Genomic DNA, 22,007 nt, shown 5'->3' with positions numbered 1-22,007 from the left:
AATTAATGTTGACGCATTGTATCATTTGATTCATCAATAACTATTGTCAGTTGTGAATTAAATTGACAATTAAACCAAAATAAATAAAAAAAATTGTATGTTGATTCAGTTGTAAAATGAATTATTTAAAAATTATTTATATAAAATTTATAAAAATATAATTATATTACAATATTATTCATGTTATTATAATTTTTTTGTAATATTATAATAATAATACAGTTTAATATGAAAAGATTTAACACAGTCAATAAAATAAATGTTTGAAAAAAAAAAAAAAAAAAAAAAAACATTGCGGTGGTTTGAATGACGACACAAGCAACAATGTTGAGTAATCCAGGTCAACCTGCAGGTCGTGATTTTACAACCAGGTTGATGACTTGCCTACCAATCGATTCACATGGAAAATATTTTTTTTAAACAATTAATTATTATTAATATTTACCTATGATTTTTCTTTAAATATTTATTTGTTTTCGTACAGAGACAATTAGTTATATCAATTTTAAATTCATTCATATTTTTTATTATGACTTGCATTGAGCTGCTAATTAATCACAGTTAAAAATTACCAAAAAAAATAAAATATTATTTTTCTTTATCAGGCTAAGCAGCTGTGCAAACGAGGTCAATCAATTTAAAAAAAAAAATTAAAAGTTTAGAACAAGTTAATCAGCTAGATTTGAAACTTTTAAATTAAAAAAAAAAAAAAAGAAAATTTAATTTTTATCTAGTATCAATAGTAAAAATTAATTTTAATGACTAAGGCCTTTTTTTTTTTTTATTACATATTTTTCAATAAATTCAATATCTTGTTTAATTTATTTTATTTTTGATTATTATTTAATTATTATGTTGAAAAAACTAACAGGATTTAATTTATATTTTTTTTTTTTCTTGTAAAAGTTGATTTAAAAAAAGTTTTATTATTTCAAATAAAAAAGTAGATTACGAAATTTAATATTGTGCAGGACATAAACTCAATGGCTCGAGTTAATGTCCTTCTTAAGAAAAAAAAAAAAAAAAATTTTATTATATAAAAAACTTCCTTATTATCTCAGTTTTTCTTTCGCGATTTTTTCCATCAATGAGTAAATCGAACCATCAATTTGCCTTGGCACGTGTTTTTATGAAAAAAAAAATATAAATAAATTTTAAACGTAATAATCCATTAGAAATAACGAAAAAAAAATTACATCATTTTGATCAGCTAAACGAAATAATTCTAATAGGCTAACTTAAAAAATTTTTTTCGATAAGAAATATAATACAAAGTACGCGCGCAGAATGACATTAAAAGACGTGCGCATACAACAGTGGGGATAATAATAATAATAACAAAAATGAAAAGGAAAAAAAAAAAAAAAATAATAAAAATACCACAAATCGTGTGTATGTGTACAGGCGGTTCTTCAGCGCATTCAGTTTGAGTCAGTCTACTGCGCGAAGGTGTTCCAACCAGTACACACAAAAAAACGCGTCATCAACAAACAAAAAAAAAAAAAAAAATTACTCCAATATTTAAATAGTATTTAAAAAATATTTTAAAAAATATACACTTCAATAAAATATCTAAATAATATCTCAGTTAAAAAAATTAATTAATTTAAAATTTTTTTCAAAAACAGTGTCAGTTAATTTGGAGTATTTGTCTAAATTTTTTTTTTGTTTTGTTGAGATTAAAAGGTTGTAGAACAGCTCAACAGTATACTCCAATAATATAAAAAAAATAGGGAAAGATAGAGAGAGTGAGAGGTCAAAGAGTAAGTGTGTTATTAAAGGAGTAAATTCAAGAAATACTGAGGAAGGATTCTATCAACATGGCCACCGCCATCGACGACCGGCAGGAACTTCTTGAGCAATTTAAAACAGTAAGTAATTTATTTAAAAAAAATTATCCTAATATTTATAAATATTTATCAATTTTCTAATTAATTTATATTATTTTTTAAAATTTATTTATCACATGTTTTTTGTTGATTTAATGCGTGTATTATTTGACGGATCCGCGTGGCTTTAGCTGCTCAATAAAATTTACTTTAAAACCGGCATCCGGGTTCGTGTCACCGCCCTGTTTTACCCCCTTTTTGGCCCATCCCAATTAAATGATTTTTAAATCAAATGTAACTACTCAAATTAATAAAAATTAATAAATTTATTTTATATATTTTTTTTAATTTTTTAATAATTTTTTTCTAAAATTTTATTTTGTCATTTTTTAGCATCGTTAAATTTTTTTTTTTTAAAGATATTTATTTTGTGGGTTGAAAGCAAGAGAGAGTTGACATTCACATTATTTGGGTTTATTATTATTTTAATTTTCCTTTTTTGGAGAATTTAATGTGGAATTTTTAATACGACGTTTGTTGGAGAATGCATGTGTAAACAAACTGTGATTTAATTTGTGAAAATATTTTCTTGGACTTTGAAAGAAAACAGGAAAATATATTGTTTAAAATTTAAAATAATTTATCAAGGTGATTTATAATAATAATATTTATTGAAATTTTATAATATCAATATTTTTTTTTTATTTTTTTTATTATTATTATTTTTAAATTAATATGTAGACATTGTTATCTTTTTTTTTTTTAATTACAGTGTCATTAAAAAATGATGAATAAAATAATAAAAAATATTTTATATAAAATTGAAATAAGCAACGAAGAAAATTATGAAATTTTTTATAAAATGTAAATTATTTTATATATTTTTTTGTTATTGATACCCTTTTTATTTTAATTTTTCAATATGATTAATGCAAAATGTTCAGGATGAGTCAACAAGGACGTTCTCACGACAAGAATTTTCCTTTATTTTTTTATAATTTTGAATTTTAAATTTTTTAGTATATTGAAGTTGATAATATTGAGAGAGTTTTAACCCCGGAAGTTGTTTTAAAATATTTTACAACTTGATTTTTGTATTTTACAAATAATAGATATTTATATTTTATTTATTATTTTCTACTTTTCATTTTCACATTTATTTTACTGTCGATTTCCGGCAGAAAATAAATCATGATTTGCCTCGTTGACTTTGATGAAATAATTTTATATTATTTTCTTATGTATTATTATAAAAAATACATTTTTTTTTTGTTTAAATAAATTAATAAAAATAGTTTTTTAAATTTTAAAAATTACTTTTTCTTAAATTTATCATTCAAATGTAGTTTTTTTCTTTGAATAACCACATGAAATATCGGCCACGAGATTTATTATCATTATACATTTTTAATGTATGGGAATATCCGTTCCACTTGTGAATTAAAATTCCACAAAAATCAGAGAGTTAACTGGTGTTCAAAGGTGCTAAACATATACATATACATTCCATCGAATTTCGATAACTCATTAGCACAATTTTAAACTAAAACAAAATAGAAAAAAAATTTTTTAAAAAATTCATAGCTAATTAAATTTTCTTTTTAATATATTTTTTTTATTTAAAATTATTAATTTATTCAATATTTTATTGATCCAAAAAATTCTTAGTTAAATTAAAAGTTAATTAATATGATTTTTTAATTAAACAAAAATATCGTCTTGCCTGATTTTTCTCTCATTATTTCGATTTTCGATAGAAAAAAATACTTTATTCCGGAAAATTTTCAGAGTAATTTCTTCATTTTTCCAAGTACTTTTTCTAGATTCTTTTTATCATTAAAACTTTCCAAAAATTAATGGAGAATTTTTTCACCAAAGCTAGTTTTAACACATTAATTTTAACAATTTTATTAAAAAATTTTTCAAAATCATTTAGCCGCGATAAAACGATGTTCAACTTTTATTTTTACAAATTACATGTCAATATATTGCTTTTAAGAAATATCATTTTGTGATTTATCGATTTTGATAAATGATAATTAAATAAAATTTTAAAATAATTGTATATGAATAAATAAAGAGAGCGACTAAAGAAAATCGCGGTATGGCGTTGCCCAGGGTTACGACAACTCCCGGGCAATGATATTTACCCTCCTCAAGCCCTTTATCCATTTTACAAAAATTTTATATATATTCACATAATAGTTATATACATTATATACTCTTTAATTTCACGAGGGTGGGCCATGTGCAGCTAAAGAATATGCCTGTCTGGTGTATCTATAATATTTTTTTTTTTAATTTTTATTTTGCACCCTTATGTTCGTATATATTGTAACCAACACATCGCATCGTCGTCACTTTGATTCAGAATATTTAAGCAAGCTTATATGCTGGTGAAATAAAGGATGTTGCAGATCGTTTTGTTGAACCCTCCATCATCATCATCATCATATATGACACGATCAATAAAATAATTCAAGCCGGAAAAAAGTAATTTAATCGCTGCCCTTATACACTTGAAATGTTTTTTTGTTTTTTTAATTTAAATTATTGAATATTATTAACAAATATACAAATATTAACTCAATAATTTTGGATTTTTATATAGCTGATAATTTATTATTTTTATTTTTAATCACATTGATTATTTTTATATTGAATATAAATTTTATATTTGATTTTTTATCTTATCTGCATTATTTTTATTTTTACTTTTTTTTTTACTTTTGAATTTGATAATAGTATAAAAAAAAAAAAAAAATATTAAGAGTACAAAGACCTTACGAAAAAAAAAAATTAAAAAATTATCAAGTTAGTTCAATTATTTTTTAACAACTTGTCTTTTTTATAAATTTTTTAAAAATCATCAAAGTTATAAGTACAGTTTATTCTTATTTGTGCATGTGCAAATTTAATACACAAATGGATTGAGAATACAATCTATATATTATATCAACGAGTTAAGTTGTAATTTTTTTTTTTTTTTTTGTAGAATGTTATTTATAATAACCCCTCTGTATTCAACTCGTTTGTTTATTAACATAATGAGTATTTTGCAAGCAACCTGCATACCATGCAACTCATGAACTCATTAATTTATCATTTCTTAATTGTTATGTATCAATGACTTGATTGTTTATTATGAAATATATATTTATTTTTATATTTTAAATGAAATTATATAAATTTTTTTTTTCAATTTTATTTCATGTTAATGTTTTATCTACCCTTTTCATTTGAGTTTATAACAAATGCATTTCAAATGCATCGAGGGTTGTTGATAAAAACAGGGGGATAAATCATATTTAAGCTTGCATAAATTTTTTATTTGAATTCACTGTGCAGAAAACAAGAAAACGTTATTGCATTAGAAAAAAAAAAAAATGAATAAAAGGGGATTTTGTTGATAGTAAAAAGTTATCAACTAACACGTGTTTGAAATTTTTAAAATATATTTTATACCCTATCTGATTATGGCTTTTTTTTTAACTTGAAATATTATTTCAATTTTATCACAATTTATATTTTAATCTCCGCAATTGTTGTTCGAATCAATTTAATTCTTTCGAAACGAAAAAAAAAACAAATATAATAATCCATCTTTTTCTCTTAGCTACAATTGAGACATTTTTTTTCTTCTATTTCTATTGTTTTATTAAAAAAAAAACTACATTATTATTTTAGTGTAGATCATTTGATTTGTTTTTTTTTTTAAATTTTATTATTCACAAAGTTTAAAAAATATTCAACGAATTAAATTAATATTTTTATCATGAAAAAAATAGAAATAATTAAATTACTGTCATTATAATTATTTAATAATTGAGCTGAATAATAAATCTATTGTTTTATTTATACAAAAAAGATATATCTTGTTGCTAATTTCATACTTTTATATAACTGTTTTTATTCATTTTTTTTACTTGAGACACTGACTCAAAGTTATAAATTTATGTATATTTTTTTTATAATTCTGTTTAAAATCAAGTGCTTCACTGACTAGTCATTCATCTACAATGTAAAATATATTACAGTATATATAAACATTTGATTACATGCGCTAAATGTATGAAAAAAACAAAAACCGTAAGTGGAAAATCGCTAGTTCGCGGTCAAGTACCATTGGTAATTTCCCAACCATTAAATCCGCTCTTTTTTTTTCCATCAATAATTTATATCTCCCTGTTTTTTTTCTCAATATATCAAATGAAAAATACTCGGTCTCGAAAACTTAATAATCCCGGTGATAAAAAATTGAACATTAATTTAAAAAAAAAATATTTTTTTGATATAATAATTCCTCTTTTTTCTCGTCATATTTTTAATCTTTTTTTATTTCGAATAATTATTACGTATTCAATTTAACACGACGCAAATATGATTTAAATATTTGTTCAGTATTTTTTATGTAATTCAACCATTGATTTATAAAAAAAAAAAAAAAGTAAATTAATAAATGATGATGTATATTTGCACTGCTTCCGGATGATTAATCAATAAAGTGATGATTCACCAAGTATTGAGATCAGACTTTAAATAATAATAATAAAAAAAAAGACATTATTGACACGACAACTATTATGCGTCACTGAGTTGTAATGTCACGTGATAATACAACATATGGCTTAATACTATACAAATAAAAAAATACTATGTGTTACATGTACCTCTACTTGTACTCATTTTTACCCAAAAACATAAAAATAAACTGCATCTTTTAAAATATTTTTAAACTTCTTTAAATCATAAAAAAACAAATTAAAATATTAAAAAAATTGAATTAAAAATTATAAAATATAAAAAATGAATTTATAAATTTATACATAAAATTATTTTACATTTTAAAAATAATAATACTTTATAAAATTATTATTTTGCAAGTTTAGAAATTTTTTAAATCTTTTATTTTTTTTTTAACGACAAAGCTTGATGTTTAAAAAAAAAAAAAAAATGTAATTTAATTAGGAAAATGAGAGCAGAAAAGATTTAACAATGAAAATATATTTGTACAAATAAAAAAAAAAAATTTTTTTTTTTTATCATGTTAAAGTTCCAATGATGTACGTGAGAATGAGCAGGCACAAGTTGGCCATTGTATTATATTTTTTTTTTTTTCATTTTTCATTTACACCCACTGTTTTTATTATAATTTTTTTTTATTCGTCATGTGAATCTAGATATTACACTCCTTATTTTGCTTGATTCTTCATTTCTTATTTTATAAATTAAATTTTTTTTTTTAACGACTTTTTATTTTTCCTAATTTCTCATGTTTATTTCTACAATTCCATGTTAGACCACCGGAGTTTTAACCTGTTTTTTTTTTCTTCTTTTGTGTAGAATTAAAATAGGAAATTTAAAAAAAAAAAATCAACGCGATGCATAGGTCACTCACTTGGTGGCAATAAGAATAAATTTTAATTTAGAAAATTTATTTCTGTCATAAGTATATTTAAAAATTTTTAAAAAACATTTCAGTGTCATTTAAAATTTAAAGTACGTGGGTGATCTTGATTTTTTTATTTTTATTTATTAAATACCTACTTGGATATTTTAAAAATATACAAAAAACATGTGTTTCTTTTTTCGATTTATTCTTCTATATTTACTCAATATAATATGCTTTATTTTTATCAAAAAAAAGTAATTGATATAAAATTTAGAAATATATTTGTCATCAAGAATTATTAGTTGAACTTTCAGGGTTAAAGTTTATTTATTTAATTATTTAAAACATACTTTGTCGATGAAGCCATTGTCTGTTTCTATTGCGCATTAAATATCACATAATGAGGTCAATCTCATTGCATTATTTCACCTTGAGAATATTTTTTTTTTTTTAATTTAATATTATTATTTTGTCTAGATAACGTTATTACTCAGTCATGAAAATAAACAATTTTTTTTTGAAACAATTAAAAAAAAGTTATGAAAAAAATCTTTTGAAATACTTTGATATTAAATTTTCTGTGAAATTTATTAACAAACAAGCAAATATCAATGCCTTTTTTTTTATGATAAAGATTCTTTTGTTTAAACAATCGTTTATGTTGACAAACAATATGAGTAAACATCATGTAATTTTTTTTGTGTTCCAATTTAAGTATCTCAAGATAAAATACCACATTATGTAACAAAAAAAAAAAAATATTTTTTTTGTTTTTGAATTAATTTTTAATCTTTAATTTCAATTATTTACGTATTTTTTTTTCTTATTTGTAATGAACTTACGAGAAATTCTGTTTTATTATTTTTTAAATAATTTTATAATTTATTTATAAAATATTATAAATTTGCTAAAAAAAAAACTTCAAATGTTTAAATTATTATCATTTTGTATGAATCATTTTTTACATTATTAAATATTTTAAATAAATAATTATATATCAATTTTTTTGTATGCAATCATTGTCTTTTTAAATTGACAGGAAGTGATAATGTGTATGATACTGACAATTCTTAAAATAGTGACTTTTTAAGTAAAAAAAAAAATAAATAAATAAAAATATTCGAATGAAAAAATGAATCACAATTTTTATCATGCAGATGACGGAATCGAATGATTACTTGGTTGTGTAGGTGCAGATGATTCATATTTAAATTGCTGAGAAAATTCATCAAATAAATAACATATGAATTTTCTCGTTATTTAATATTTTAAAATTTTAATTAAATTCTTTATAAAACTCGATTAAATTCAGTTTTAATATTCATATTTTTTAATATTTTATTTTCATTTTTATCTCAAATAAATTTCTTGTTTTTTAAAAAAAAAAAAATGATTTAATATGAAAAAAGGTTAGTGACATTATGAATAAAATAATAATGCAAACAAGTTGATATCAACAAGATAAAATCCGACAAAAAAATATCATAAAATATGTACTTGTAGAAGATTTTTTTTACTCATTTAAAATGATATTAATTTATTTTATTTTAACTTTGTATCCTTCACTAATTTTCATAATGAAAATTTAAAATTTTCACAATTTAATAACTGAAAATGTAGTTTTAAAAAATAAATATATTTTTTATTGATAGAAGCTTCAAATGGCAGGTTGATTTTTCAGTGGAAAATGTCAATAAACATTGTATCAAATACAGAAATAAAAGTATAAATAATCATCAAACATTAACCACAATATAAATAAGAAAAACCAGTTTTAGTTGGATTTTTTATTTTCAATTATTAAATTTACACATGCAGCTTGAATAATAATCATGATTCACATATCAGTCATAACAAGATTGACTTCCTCATATTCAGTGGTTACAAAGTCTTTTTCTAATAATGATAACAATATTCATAATAATTTTATAAATTTAAAAAATATATCAATTTACTAAAAATACATGAACTCATTAATTTATCATTTCTTAATTGTTATGTATCAATGACTTGATTGTTTATTATGAAATATATATTTATTTTTATATTTTAAATGAAATTATATAAATTTTTTTTTCAATTTTATTTCATGTTAATGTTTTATCTACCCTTTTCATTTGAGTTTATAACAAATGCATTTCAAATGCATTGAGGGTTGTTGATAAAAACAGGGGGATAAATCATATTTAAGCTTGCATAAATTTTTTATTTGAATTCACTGTGCAGAAAACAAGAAAACGTTATTGCATTAGAAAAAAAAAAAAAATGAATAAAAGGGGATTTTGTTGATAGTAAAAAGTTATCAACTAACACGTGTTTGAAATTTTTAAAATATATTTTATACCCTATCTGATTATGGCTTTTTTTTTAACTTGAAATATTATTTCAATTTTATCACAATTTATATTTTAATCTCCGCAATTGTTGTTCGAATCAATTTAATTCTTTCGAAACGAAAAAAAAAACAAATATAATAATCCATCTTTTTCTCTTAGCTACAATTGAGACATTTTTTTTCTTCTATTTCTATTGTTTTATTAAAAAAAAAACTACATTATTATTTTAGTGTAGATCATTTGATTCGTTTTTTTTTTAAATTTTATTATTCACAAAGTTTAAAAAATATTCAACGAATTCAATTAATACTTTTAGTATATAAAAAAAAACACGTGTTAGAAATTTTTTAATAGTATATTATACTCTATTTGTATATAATAATAATAATATCATTTATAATAATTTTATAAATGAAAAAAAAAAAAAATATGAATTTACTACAAAATACGGATAAAATTTAATTTTGTCATCATTTGATACGTTTTGAATATGATATGATCAAAATAAAATATATAAAAGCAACTCATTAACATAGTATGTTATATGTAAACACTTGTCTTTGAATTCAAGGCTGATTATTGTCATTCAGTGTCCTCGGCCCCGAAGACTTGTATCTTCTTTTTTACTTTGAAACATAACGCAAAACATATATACATTTGTTTGTTGAAAAAAATAAAATAAACATTTAATGTTGAATAAATTTATTTATTATTTTTTTTTTTTTTTTTTTATATAATAAATTTCTTCTTTTTTTTTTCTTTTGAGTCATCATTAGTCAGTGAGTCATGGTATTAATATAAAGCTTCTGTTTGATATTTTTAAATATTAATAAAACATATTGATAACAGATTAAAAAAAATAATCTTTTAGTAAATTTTAATTTTCTATTTTTAAAATTGATTATACTTTTTTTTAAAAAAAAAAAAAATTCAGTAGAAATGAGTTGATAATTAAGGTATATTAATAGAAAATTCCTGGTAATTTTTAATAATTATTTTTTGTTATAATTATTGTTTAACTTGTTGCTTGTTTTTATGAAAAACTTGAATATTTTTCATAATAAAATTGCAAGAATTTATAGGCGTATCGAAAAATAATAGAAAAAAAAAATCGAAATAATCCAAGATAATTTATTTGTCAGGTTTATTTCTTCCGGATTCCAAGTGACTTATCGGTCGGTTGGATTGAAAAAAAAAACTCTTTTTTTCATTGTCATTAGAATTTAAAAGTAGCTGAATTAATTTGTCAGTAAACATCACTGATATCTTCATATTTTTTAAATAAAATTTTATATCTGTATCCAATAAAAAAAACAACAAGTTCATTGATCTTTCAAGTACACGATAACCATTTGTTTGATCTTTTTTTTTTTCCATTATCATTTTTGGCGCTACATGAGATGATAAAAAAAAAAATTAATAATTGAGATAAACTTTGATAAATTTAATTGATTGAAAAAAAAAAAAAAGTCATCTGTAAATTCAGTTAAAATGACTTGAATAATTTTTATCGTCAATTGATTTTTTCAGGATGTATTGTTTGATAAATTTTAAATCATACAAATTAGTAATTATTTTAAAAAATCTATCAATCATTGCCGCGGGATTTTCAAACAAGCTGTATCATGAAAATAAATTTTAATATATCTAGAATTATAAACATTCCATTGTTAAAGTCATTGAGATAAAATTAACAATGACGATATACAAGAAAACTTTATAAATAATTTTACAATTAATAATACAAATTAGGTTAAATATTTTTCTTTTTCAACATAATAATATCAATTATAAAAATAATAATTCACATCCTTTTTTATATCTGTTTTAATATTTTTTTTTTTATCTTTTAATTTGTCATAATGTTGGAATTATTTTGCACTTATTTCCAACTTTTTATTCAACTTCAAATGTCTGCTCATCTCTATTTATATAATGCTACTTTGATTTTTTTTTTATACTTTTTTTTTGCATTTTAATGAAACTCACAATGTGGAAAATGGCACGACTATTGTGTTATTCTCTTTGTAAATAATCGTAAAAGTTGCAATAAAAGGTGCCAGAAAGTCTGAAAATATATATAACTCTTATATAGACATAACACTTTTCAATCATTATTTTTATTTTTAAATATTTCAATTGTATTTAAAATAATAAAACTACTATTACCTTTTTTTTTCATTCAAAATTCAAATACATCTTAATATAAAAATCCATGTCTTTATTAGTACATAGTCTTAATGATAAATCATAAAACCTGTATTAAGGAGTTTCGTTGATTTTTGAAAACAAAGAATGAGACAACATCTGTTTCCTCTGTTTTTTGTCTTTTTCGCACTCATAGAAATATCGTGTTTCTAAAAGTCATCCGCAAGAGGTCTCTAGTGATTTTTCAATAATTCCTCATAAAAATCAATTTTTTCATACTTTAATTATTAATTGTAAAAAAACTAAGCTCCGAATCTTTTTTATTTTTTTTCCATACGTTTTATTTTGTCTCATTTTATAACCCGATAGTTTTTTTTTTACGATGTCATATTGTCGATTAGAGATATTGGTATTTTAATGGACTTTTTTTTGACAAAAACTCGCATTCTCCATAAGAGCCCATGTTAAAAGTTGTCAACTTTAAAAATTAATAAAAAAATAACGAGCTTTCAAACAATTACCAAAAAATTACATAAAATGTATTAGTATTTCAAGAATCTACTGTATAAATTTCAAAGCATTCTCATATTCGGAAAAAAATCGACGAAATCTCTTAATAACAAAACATTTAAAAAAGAAAAACAAGTATAAATAATAATAACATATATTTAATATCAAATGTAAACACCTTTGAGCTTTTGATGGTTTTATAAATGCATAAAATCAACCAGTATTTTTTACAGTTAAAAAAAAATTAATAATGATTTATAAATAAAAAATTATGTCTGTTTGCCTTGAGGATATACTGAGGGCACTATTTATGAAGCTCAATGTTTCATCGTGAAATTCCAATTGGCCGAGACTTGATCACATTAATTATCCCTCAAAGTACAATGTTGCTTTCTTCATAAAATAAACTTGGCTATAATTATTTATTAATATTTATAATAAAATTATATTTATAAATTTAATTGATTTTGTTTTTTTTCAATGATATTTGTCTATATACTTTATTTGAGATTATTATTAGTGTTATTTATTGATTGAAAAATAAGGTAGAATAATATATTTAGAATTGAATTGAAAATTGATTTTTGAAGCCAGATAAAAATATGTAAATTTGTCGGTGAAAGGAAGCCAATTATAACATCTCCGGAAATTAAAATAAATTTTAAGATGAGTATGTTAGGTCAAGGAAATGTAAATTATGTTTATTGCGAAAAAAAAAATTATTACAGCTGTTTTTTTTTTTGAATTAAATAATAAATTATAAAATGTATTTTTATTTATACAATTTATGTCAACTTTTTTTTTAAAATTATATTTTTCTTGTGAATTTTATTATCAGCTAATCATCTAGTTTGATAACAACGATAACACATTGCTCATGATGATGATCAGTATTTTACATCAGTGAGTGTACAAACTTGGACTTTGTTGTCTAACATTCCTCAATTTTTAGATTATTTTTATTTCCAATTATTTTGTGCGTTTATTTACAATAGAGTGTTGATTTTTTTGTATTTAATAAAATGGAAATTCGTAATATTGAAAAGTGGGATGTTATCGAGGAATATCTCAAGGACTTTGATCGTTTTTTTCATTTAGTGAGTTATTTTTTATCGAATTTATAATAGCCTTGATTGATAAAACAAAAAAATAAAATAATTAATCTAAAAATAATAACCGAAACTTGAAAAATATAAAAATATTTTTATTTATTTTTAATAACAGTTATATTTTTCTTGGGGCATACAAGCGTTTCATTATTATCTGAATAAAACTACATAGTAGTGAATGCACAGAGATATGATAATAATTTACAATAAAAAAAAAAAATAAATATAAGAAAAATTTTTGATAAATTTTTTAATTAATGAGATGAGGTAGAATGTAAATTCCATTAAAAGGTCATTGGGATTACATGAGGATATACAGCTCGTAATTTAACAATAATTTTCCTTTTTTTTTTTTTTATTTTTTATCATACTTAAAGCTACGTATAGCACAATTATCATATCAACCAACTGATAACACTTGAGCAATAATAAATTACGTAACATAATTATTGAAAAAAAATAATAATAAAATATATAAATTTTTTAGAATTTAAATTAGAAATAAATTATTTTTTATTGTTAATATTTCAAGGTTAACGAGTAAAAATTTATACGATAAATAAGTTGAATCTATTTGTTAATGTTTAATTGAGATTTTAACTTTAATGATTGATTTTTTGATGAAAATAATTAATTGATGTTATAATTTGTAGATTGATGCTAATAATGATGGATTCATTGACATGGCTGAATTGAGAACAGCACTTGATGTTTGTGGTTTTAAAATGCCTGGATATAAAGTACGTCAAATGATTGAGGAATATGATGATAAACAACAGCCACAACATAAAGGACGTTTGTCATTTGATGAATTTGAAAAGTTGTGTAAAGATTTAAAAGCAAATGAGCTTGGTTCATCATTCAAACAGGCTGTATCAAAAAAAGAAAATTTAGAAACACTTGGTGGTATTTCTGAGGCATCAAGTCAAGGAACAACACATTCAGTTAGACACGAAGAACAATTGGCATTTAGTGATTGGATTAATACAAATTTACGTCGTGATCCAGATCTCAAACATTTATTACCAATTGATCCAGAGGGTAGATTACTTTATGATAAAGTTAAAGATGGTATTTTACTTTGGTATGTTTTCAATCTTTAATACTATGAATTATTATTGATTTAATTTTAAATTAATAAAACTATTTCATTAATTGTTTGAATTTTCAGTAAAGTCATCAATCACTCGTGTCCAGATACAATTGATGAGCGTACAATAAATAAAAAAAATTTAACACTCTACAAAAAACATGAAAATTTAACATTAGCATTATCATCAGCCCAAGCAATTGGTTGTAATATTGTTAATATTGATGCTCATGATTTGACAAAAGGATCACCACATCTTGTACTTGGTTTACTTTGGCAAATAATTAGAATTGGATTATTTAATCAAATAACATTAGAAAATTGTCCTGGTTTAGCAACATTATTACAAGATGGTGAAAGAATTGAAGACCTACTTAAATTATCACCAGAAGCAATATTACTACGTTGGGTTAATCATCATTTGGAAAATGCTGGTATATCACGTAGATGTCATAATTTCCAATCAGACATAACAGATTCAGAAATATATTCACATTTAATAAAACAAATATCACCATCAACATCAGATGTTACACTTGAAGCATTAATGGAACCAAATCAAATGACACGTGCTGAAATAATGTTACAACAAGCTGGTAAACTTGAATGTAGAAGTTTTGTAACACCATCTGATGTTGTTAATGGTATATATAAATTAAATCTTGCATTTGTTGCAAATTTATTTAATAATTATCCTGGATTAGATAAACCAGAAACAATAATTGAAGGACTTGATTCATTAGAAGAAACACGTGAAGAAAAAACATATAGAAATTGGATGAATTCAATGGGTGTATCACCACATGTTAATTGGTTATATTCTGATCTTGCTGATGGTATTGTTATATTTCAATTATATGATATTATTAAACCAGGTACAGTTAAATGGCCAAAAGTACATAAAAAATTTACAAAATTACGTAAATTTATGGAAAAACTTGAAAATTGTAATTATGCTGTTGAACTTGGTAAACAAATGAATTATTCACTTGTTGGTATTGCTGGACAAGATATTAATGATGGTAATGCAACATTAACACTTGCATTAATATGGCAATTAATGAGATCATATACATTATCATTATTATCAAGTCTTGCTGGTATACCTGGTACAGCATCAGTTGACAAAGAAATTGTACAATGGGTTAATTCAAAACTTGAAGCTGCTGGTAAAACAAGTAGAATAAGAGGTTTTCAAGATTATGCTATTGCTGATGGTAAACCAGTTATTGATCTTATTGATGCAATTAAACCTGGTACTGTTAATTATGATCTTGTTAAAGAAGGTGGTACTGATGATGATAAACTTGACAATGCAAAATATGCAATATCATTAGCTAGAAAATGTGGTGCTCGTGTTTATGCATTACCTGAGGATATTACTGAGGTTAAACCAAAAATGGTTATGACTGTATTTGCCTGTTTAATGGCTATGGATTACATTCCAAATATGGATTCTAAAAAAAATGGTAGTGATATTCCTATTGAAAATGGTAATACCATTAAAAATGGACAATAATGGCTAGCAAATTGTTCAGAATCGAGTATTATTTCATTTTTTTATACCCAACTCGATGATGAACATTGACATAACAAATATTCAATTGAAAGTTTATTAAAATATGCAAAAAAAAAAATCCATATTAACGACAAAAAAGTGAAATTTTTTCATGTACATATGCCTAAGCTTTTTTTTATATCAAAAAGCCATGGAATTAAGTTAATCAATTTATTATTTTTTTTTTTTGAAATTATTGTTTTACAAATTAATTTCGATTAATGGTACCTAGACGAATGTATTAAAACGTTAATTTTTAATTTTAAGTTTTGAAATAATATATATATATTTTTTTTTTTTAAATATTATTATTTGTTGAATATTAAAATCAAGTTATAAATTTAAAAAAAAAAATTTCTAATCATTTATATAATATGCGAAAGACAGCGAAAAAAAAAAAAAACAATATGAAGAATTTAAAATTCAAGAAAAATATATATTCAACTGTCAATTTTCAATAATTAAAAATTTATTTCAAATAATTTTTTTCATTATTATTATCATTTATTTATGATTTTTTTCTTTTGCTTTGTCAATGTATTTTAAGACAATTTTATGCGCACAATATTTACTGATAAAAATAAAAAAAAATAATAGCAAAGTTGATGTGCCATTGGATTTGATAAAATGTCAATCAACATCCTGTAATAAATTTTTTTTTTTTTTTCATAAATTTTATATTTAATAATCACATCAATGTATAATTTATAAATATTTATAAAATATGACAAAACTGTACTTACAAATTGTTTCGTTTGGAGAACGATATTACGTGGTAATTTAAAAGAGAAAAAAAAAATCAACGAAAGACTCAATTTTTAAAAAATAAGAGCAAAAAATAAAAAAATCAAGTAATTTAATTACATCTATACGTATATAAAATATTTAAATATAATAAAATCATGTATCGCCTCGAGTGAGTGCAAAAATAAAAAGACAATTTTACAATTTTTACTGTAATATTTAATTCTGGGCCATTTGCAATTTATTCATTGAAAATTGTATGAAAGAGAGAGAGAGAAAATGATAAAATAAAATAAAATAAAAAAAAAATCAGTCATCATAAATTTTTTTGTTAAACATCAAATAAAATTGATGCTAGGATTAATTTTATAATAAGAAAAATAAAAATGTACATGGAATTTGAACCATGAATTTTAATTGTAATTCAAAAAATATATATATTAAAAAGTAAATAGATTAATAAAATTTAATTATAGCTTATTTATTAATATTTATTTAAAATTATTGAATTTATTTTAATTATTTTAATACAGTTTTTGGAGTAGCAATTTTTTCAATAGTATCACCTGAAGCTAGAGTAGAAATACCAGGTTTATCAAGACGTTTTAATTCTTTTATTGCTGGATCAATTGAAACAAGACGAAGATCAATATGTTCCATTGTTGGACTACTTATTTTGACATTTGTATAAGTCAATGTACCTTTGTTAATTGTGTGAGAGCCAAAACTTTGTGGTGCCAATGCAAAACCACTCACTGATGATTCCTGCAATAAATTAAATTGTATTAAAAAAACAAACATATCCATAAAATAATATAAATATGGTGAATATTTTTGACATTTATTTGTATCTCTTGTTTTGTTTATAACAACAAGTGGATATGTATGCTATTGATGTATTTTTACATGTACTTAGCCAACGATACTTCAATTTTAGTATAACAATTACCAATTGTTGAATTTTCATTTTGTTCAATTGTAAATGTATCTTCATCTTTATCGAAACCATTAAAACCAAAATTTAATTGTGATGATATTGCTCTAAACATGTTGAGACGCCAATTTGATATTGGTAATTCTACACGTATATCTTTAACTCCATTATTACTAAATAATATTTCAAATGTTTTATTACCAATGTCAAATGGTAATGTTGGTCTATCAGCATGTATTTTTGGTAATTTTGTTGATTGTATAATATCATGATTTTGTTTTTGTGCACTATGTACGTAACATTGTAAACCATCATTTTCTTGATTAATTTCAGTTGAAAATGGACGACATTTAACAATTATTGTTAAATTTGAAAATGCATTATTACTTAATTTTGGATATGACAATGATGCATTTACTTTCATACGAAATGTATACTCTGGACCATGTTTCCATACTTCTGGTGAATCTTTTTGGCATTTATCAAAGCCAATAAGACCAACTAAATAAATTTAAACAATTATAATATTAATGTTTAATTGAGATTTTAACTTTAATGATTGATTTTTCGATGAAAAAATAATTAATTGATGTTATAATTTGTAGATTGATGCTAATAATGATGGATTCATTGACATGGCTGAATTGAGAACAGCACTTGATGTTTGTGGTTTTAAAATGCCTGGATATAAAGTACGTCAAATGATTGAGGAATATGATGATAAACAACAGCCACAACATAAAGGACGTTTGTCATTTGATGAATTTGAAAAGTTGTGTAAAGATTTAAAAGCAAATGAGCTTGGTTCATCATTCAAACAGGCTGTATCAAAGAAAGAAAATTTAGAAACACTTGGTGGTATTTCTGAGGCATCAAGTCAAGGAACAACACATTCAGTTAGACACGAAGAACAATTGGCATTTAGTGATTGGATTAATACAAATTTACGTCGTGATCCAGATCTCAAACATTTATTACCAATTGATCCAGAGGGTAGATTACTTTATGATAAAGTTAAAGATGGTATTTTACTTTGGTATGTTTTCAATCTTTAATACTATGAATTATTATTGATTTAATTTTAAATTAATAAAACTATTTTATTAATTGTTATTTGTTTGTTTGAATTTTCCGTAAAGTCATCAATCACTCGTGTCCAGATACAATTGATGAGCATACAATAAATAAAAAAAATTTAACACTATACAAAAAACATGAAAACATGAAGAACAATTGGCATCTAGTGACTGGTTTATTACAAATGTAATTATAATATAAATTAATTTAAAATAGTTTATATATATTTATTTTATTTAAATACTCACCCACAAATGGTATTAAACAAACTATCTTCATTTTAATATTTAAATAAAAAAAAAACAAAAAACTCAGTATGTATGCTTTACATTCAAATAACAAGTTCTACACCTTGTCATCTCGTTTATATACCTCTCAAACACTTCCCTTCGGATGTACAAATTGCTCGATTTAAAATACATATAATGATGAAACTTGTGCGATATAAATTGAATAATGACTATTCATACATAAATTCAACGTGACGCATTGTATTTATAATAGTTTCTTTTTATTATATCATTTATCATATATATAATTTTTCTTTTGTAAATAATATTTAAAACAAAAAAGTAAATGATTTTATTTTTCTAAATTAATTTTCATTTATTTTAAACACCAGCAGGTATTATTATTTCAGAGTGTGAATGAATATTTGTTATCCCCGGTGATTCAATACGTTTAAATTCACTTTTCGCTGGTTTTATTTCGACTAATCTAATACTTGTTGATTCATAAACTGGTGCACTTTTATTAAATAACGTTAAAATACCATTATTTATTGTTTGTGATTCAAAACTCAATGGTGCTGTTACATAAACAACATATGAATTTGTCTGTAAAAAAATTATAATTATCATTAAAACAGTTTTTTAATTTACAAATAAATCAACTTACATTGTTTGTAAAATAACGAGATGGTTTATTTATCGTATCATCATCACCACCAAAAAAATATGGTGTTTTTTTCGTACAATTATTTAATATTCTATTTTTATGAAATTCAACAACTGGATATTTATCTTTATATGCAATTGTTTCTAATTTAAGTTTATCACATGGACTGTTCATTTTAACACCAGTAAATTCATAATTTGGATATTTTGTAACACTCATATTTGCTTGGCACTCACCGAGTGTTGAATTTTCAAGTTTTGTTATGTTATATGTTGTTTCAACATTTTTAACAAAATCATTGTATCCATAATTTAAATAACTAGCAATTGTACGATAAATATTCATTCTCCATGGTGACACTGGTAATTGTATATTGATATTTTTGATACCATTATTTGTATAAATAATTTCAAATGTTTGATTATTTATTTCAAATGGTAAAGAATGATTATCATGTTTTTTTATATTTTTAATATCAAAATTGTAATTATTCATTTGTGCATTTGATATTTTACATTGAAGAGCATCAGAACCTGATGATACAACACTTGTTGAATAGAATGGACGACATATTAAGTCAAGTGTTACATTTGTAATTGATATCTCGTTGTAAGCGGTGTTGGTTAATGATGCATTACATTCAACCTTGAAATTATATTCTGGACCATACTTCCACAGATCTGGAGTTGATTTTAGACAAGAATCATAACCAACTAGTCCAACTGTATAAATGTTAAAATAAATTTATGAATTCAATAAATTCTTGTTCAATTACGCTTGAAGGATTTATTTATTTGTTTATTAATTTTGTTTTATACTTACTTACAAATGGTATCAAACTCAGAGCACTCATCATGTAACTTATTTAAAAAACGAATAACACTTTTTAAAGTCTTGCATATCTCTTATATATACTACGATTTACACTTCAATGTTAATACATATATGAAGATTGTAAAATTGAGATGAAAATTTATATGATTAACCCAGAACTAGATAGTATATAGGACAATTGAATAATCATTTTCTATAGATATACACAAAGATTAATATATTTTCTTTGTACAAAGTGTCGTACTTGTTTTTTTAATTTAATTTCAACAAGTTTATTAATTTGCAAGAATTTATACAATGTCAAGGTTGTTGTTAATATCAAATGAGATTTATTCTATACATAGAAATTATTTATACAAATACAAATTAAATGATTGACAAATAAAAAAAATAAAAAACTCAATTTTTTTAGTTACATATTTATGTTTCAAGTGTTTTTTAAATTATATAAATTTTTATTTGTTAATTATCAACAAGTATTTATATTTTTTTTTCCTACTATAAAAAAGAGAATGAGGCCTCTCTTTGAGACATTTGATTGGTTCTCACATTACACAATGATTAATAATGATGTTTAAAAAATTTTAAACTTGACCCCACCTGATGTAAAATATATGTCTTGAATACTGAAATCTTAGTTGGGAAAAACCAGGTACCATTTGGTTTTTTTTTTTATAACAAAGCTTGATACAATAGAATTTTAAATTATAAAAATCATTTATTTTTATCGTCATCAATGACTCATCATCATATTTTAAATAAATTTTTAAAAATTATCAAGGGATAAGGTTACCTCTATTTGATGTATAGACTCGGTAGTGTTTTCTCTTTCTTTTATTTTTTTATTTTTTCGGTATGATTATATTTTTTTTCTCATATACTTGACACGAGGCACTACCATGTCTCTCGATAAATTAAAAATACCTTAGTCAATAAATGTAAAAAATTGTGCATTAATGAATAACTATTGTAAAAAATATTTATTAATTTTAAATATTTAGTAAAAATTAAAGATTGTTCAAAGCCAGATTAATTCTTTTAAGAATTATACTCATTTGTAGATATTGATGAATATTAATTAAATTAAATTATTATAAATCTATAAATAATTACTCATAGAAAAAAAGAAACGAAATACAACAAAACAAGCGCGCGATGCGTGCCTTCGTTGTCTTGTTGATAAAAAAAATAAATGATATGTCACATATGTCAGTCTTATCTAAAAGTTATCGGTTTACATGGCGATTACATTTAGGGAATTCCCGCTTTAGATAATGGGTCATACAATCACGATTGACGATGATGAAATAATTTAAGGAGGTTATGCAGAAATTACTCTTTTTTTTTAAATATAATGAGAATGTTCTGAAATTTTGTACACAAGTAGATCTTTTCATTCTGAATACAACGGTATAATTATTTTCTTATGTTGATCGATTAAATTTTTTGTAATTAATTATTGAAAATAATATTTAACATTGGCTCTTATGGAGATTTCAACCATTTTTTTCGGACAGAAAAAATGCGATGAAAAAGTCTTGAAAAAAAT

The 22,007-nt window shown here is 22.6% G+C and overlaps 4 protein-coding genes across 4 annotated transcripts; 2 read left to right on the top strand and 2 right to left on the bottom strand.

The window, feature by feature from the left end:
* The first annotated feature begins 1,374 nt into the window (after positions 1 to 1,374).
* On the top strand, positions 1,375 to 16,661 carry LOC122851767 (plastin-2). Its single transcript, XM_044151223.1, has 3 exons — positions 1,375 to 1,871; positions 13,978 to 14,408; positions 14,496 to 16,661. Exons 1-3 carry the CDS (start codon positions 1,821 to 1,823, stop codon positions 15,931 to 15,933), a joined length of 1,920 nt encoding a protein of 639 aa, XP_044007158.1. The 5' UTR covers positions 1,375 to 1,820; the 3' UTR covers positions 15,934 to 16,661.
* On the bottom strand, positions 16,533 to 19,120 carry LOC122851778. The gene is made up of 2 exons (XM_044151236.1): positions 18,976 to 19,120; positions 16,533 to 18,151 (listed from the first exon to the last, which is right to left on the bottom strand). Exons 1-2 carry the CDS (start codon positions 19,004 to 19,006, stop codon positions 17,619 to 17,621), a joined length of 564 nt encoding a protein of 187 aa, XP_044007171.1. The 5' UTR covers positions 19,007 to 19,120; the 3' UTR covers positions 16,533 to 17,618.
* Positions 18,223 to 18,835, top strand: LOC122851779 (plastin-1-like). The gene is made up of 2 exons (XM_044151237.1): positions 18,223 to 18,686; positions 18,790 to 18,835. The coding sequence occupies exons 1-2, from the start codon at positions 18,286 to 18,288 to the stop codon at positions 18,818 to 18,820; spliced, it is 432 nt and encodes a 143-aa protein (XP_044007172.1). The 5' UTR covers positions 18,223 to 18,285; the 3' UTR covers positions 18,821 to 18,835.
* On the bottom strand, positions 18,976 to 20,508 carry LOC122851772. Its single transcript, XM_044151230.1, has 3 exons — positions 20,447 to 20,508; positions 19,625 to 20,346; positions 18,976 to 19,563 (listed from the first exon to the last, which is right to left on the bottom strand). The coding sequence occupies exons 1-3, from the start codon at positions 20,478 to 20,480 to the stop codon at positions 19,339 to 19,341; spliced, it is 981 nt and encodes a 326-aa protein (XP_044007165.1). The 5' UTR covers positions 20,481 to 20,508; the 3' UTR covers positions 18,976 to 19,338.
* Between the last annotated feature and the right edge of the window lie 1,499 nt (positions 20,509 to 22,007).

Source organism: Aphidius gifuensis, linkage group LG3 (assembly GCF_014905175.1).
Source record: "Aphidius gifuensis isolate YNYX2018 linkage group LG3, ASM1490517v1, whole genome shotgun sequence".
Classification (NCBI taxonomy): Eukaryota; Metazoa; Arthropoda; class Insecta; order Hymenoptera; family Braconidae; genus Aphidius; species Aphidius gifuensis.
The sequence above is the reverse complement of the archived record's forward strand: the minus strand, read 5'-3'. Positions and strand labels throughout refer to the sequence as shown.

What these genes read in the sequence shown, in the direction of transcription:
- LOC122851778 (XM_044151236.1), bottom strand. Translation starts at nt 19,006, where the DNA reads ATGAAGATAGTTTGTTTAATACCATTTGTGG. An exon ending in TTGTTTAATACCATTTGTGG is followed by an intron (nt 18,152 to 18,975) that starts GTGAGTATTTAA and finishes AAATTTATTTAG; the next exon opens with TTGGTCTTATTGGCTTTGAT.
- LOC122851767 (XM_044151223.1), top strand. Translation starts at nt 1,821, where the DNA reads ATGGCCACCGCCATCGACGACCGGCAGGAACTTCTTGAGCAATTTAAA. An exon ending in TTCTTGAGCAATTTAAAACA is followed by an intron (nt 1,872 to 13,977) that starts GTAAGTAATTTA and finishes TATAATTTGTAG; the next exon opens with ATTGATGCTAATAATGATGG. An exon ending in AAAGATGGTATTTTACTTTG is followed by an intron (nt 14,409 to 14,495) that starts GTATGTTTTCAA and finishes TTGAATTTTCAG; the next exon opens with TAAAGTCATCAATCACTCGT.
- LOC122851779 (XM_044151237.1), top strand. Translation starts at nt 18,286, where the DNA reads ATGGCTGAATTGAGAACAGCACTTGATGTTTGTGGTTTTAAAATGCCT. An exon ending in AAAGATGGTATTTTACTTTG is followed by an intron (nt 18,687 to 18,789) that starts GTATGTTTTCAA and finishes TTTTCCGTAAAG; the next exon opens with TCATCAATCACTCGTGTCCA.
- LOC122851772 (XM_044151230.1), bottom strand. Translation starts at nt 20,480, where the DNA reads ATGATGAGTGCTCTGAGTTTGATACCATTTGTAA. An exon ending in GAGTTTGATACCATTTGTAA is followed by an intron (nt 20,347 to 20,446) that starts GTAAGTATAAAA and finishes ACATTTATACAG; the next exon opens with TTGGACTAGTTGGTTATGAT. An exon ending in CTCGTTATTTTACAAACAAT is followed by an intron (nt 19,564 to 19,624) that starts GTAAGTTGATTT and finishes ATTTTTTTACAG; the next exon opens with ACAAATTCATATGTTGTTTA.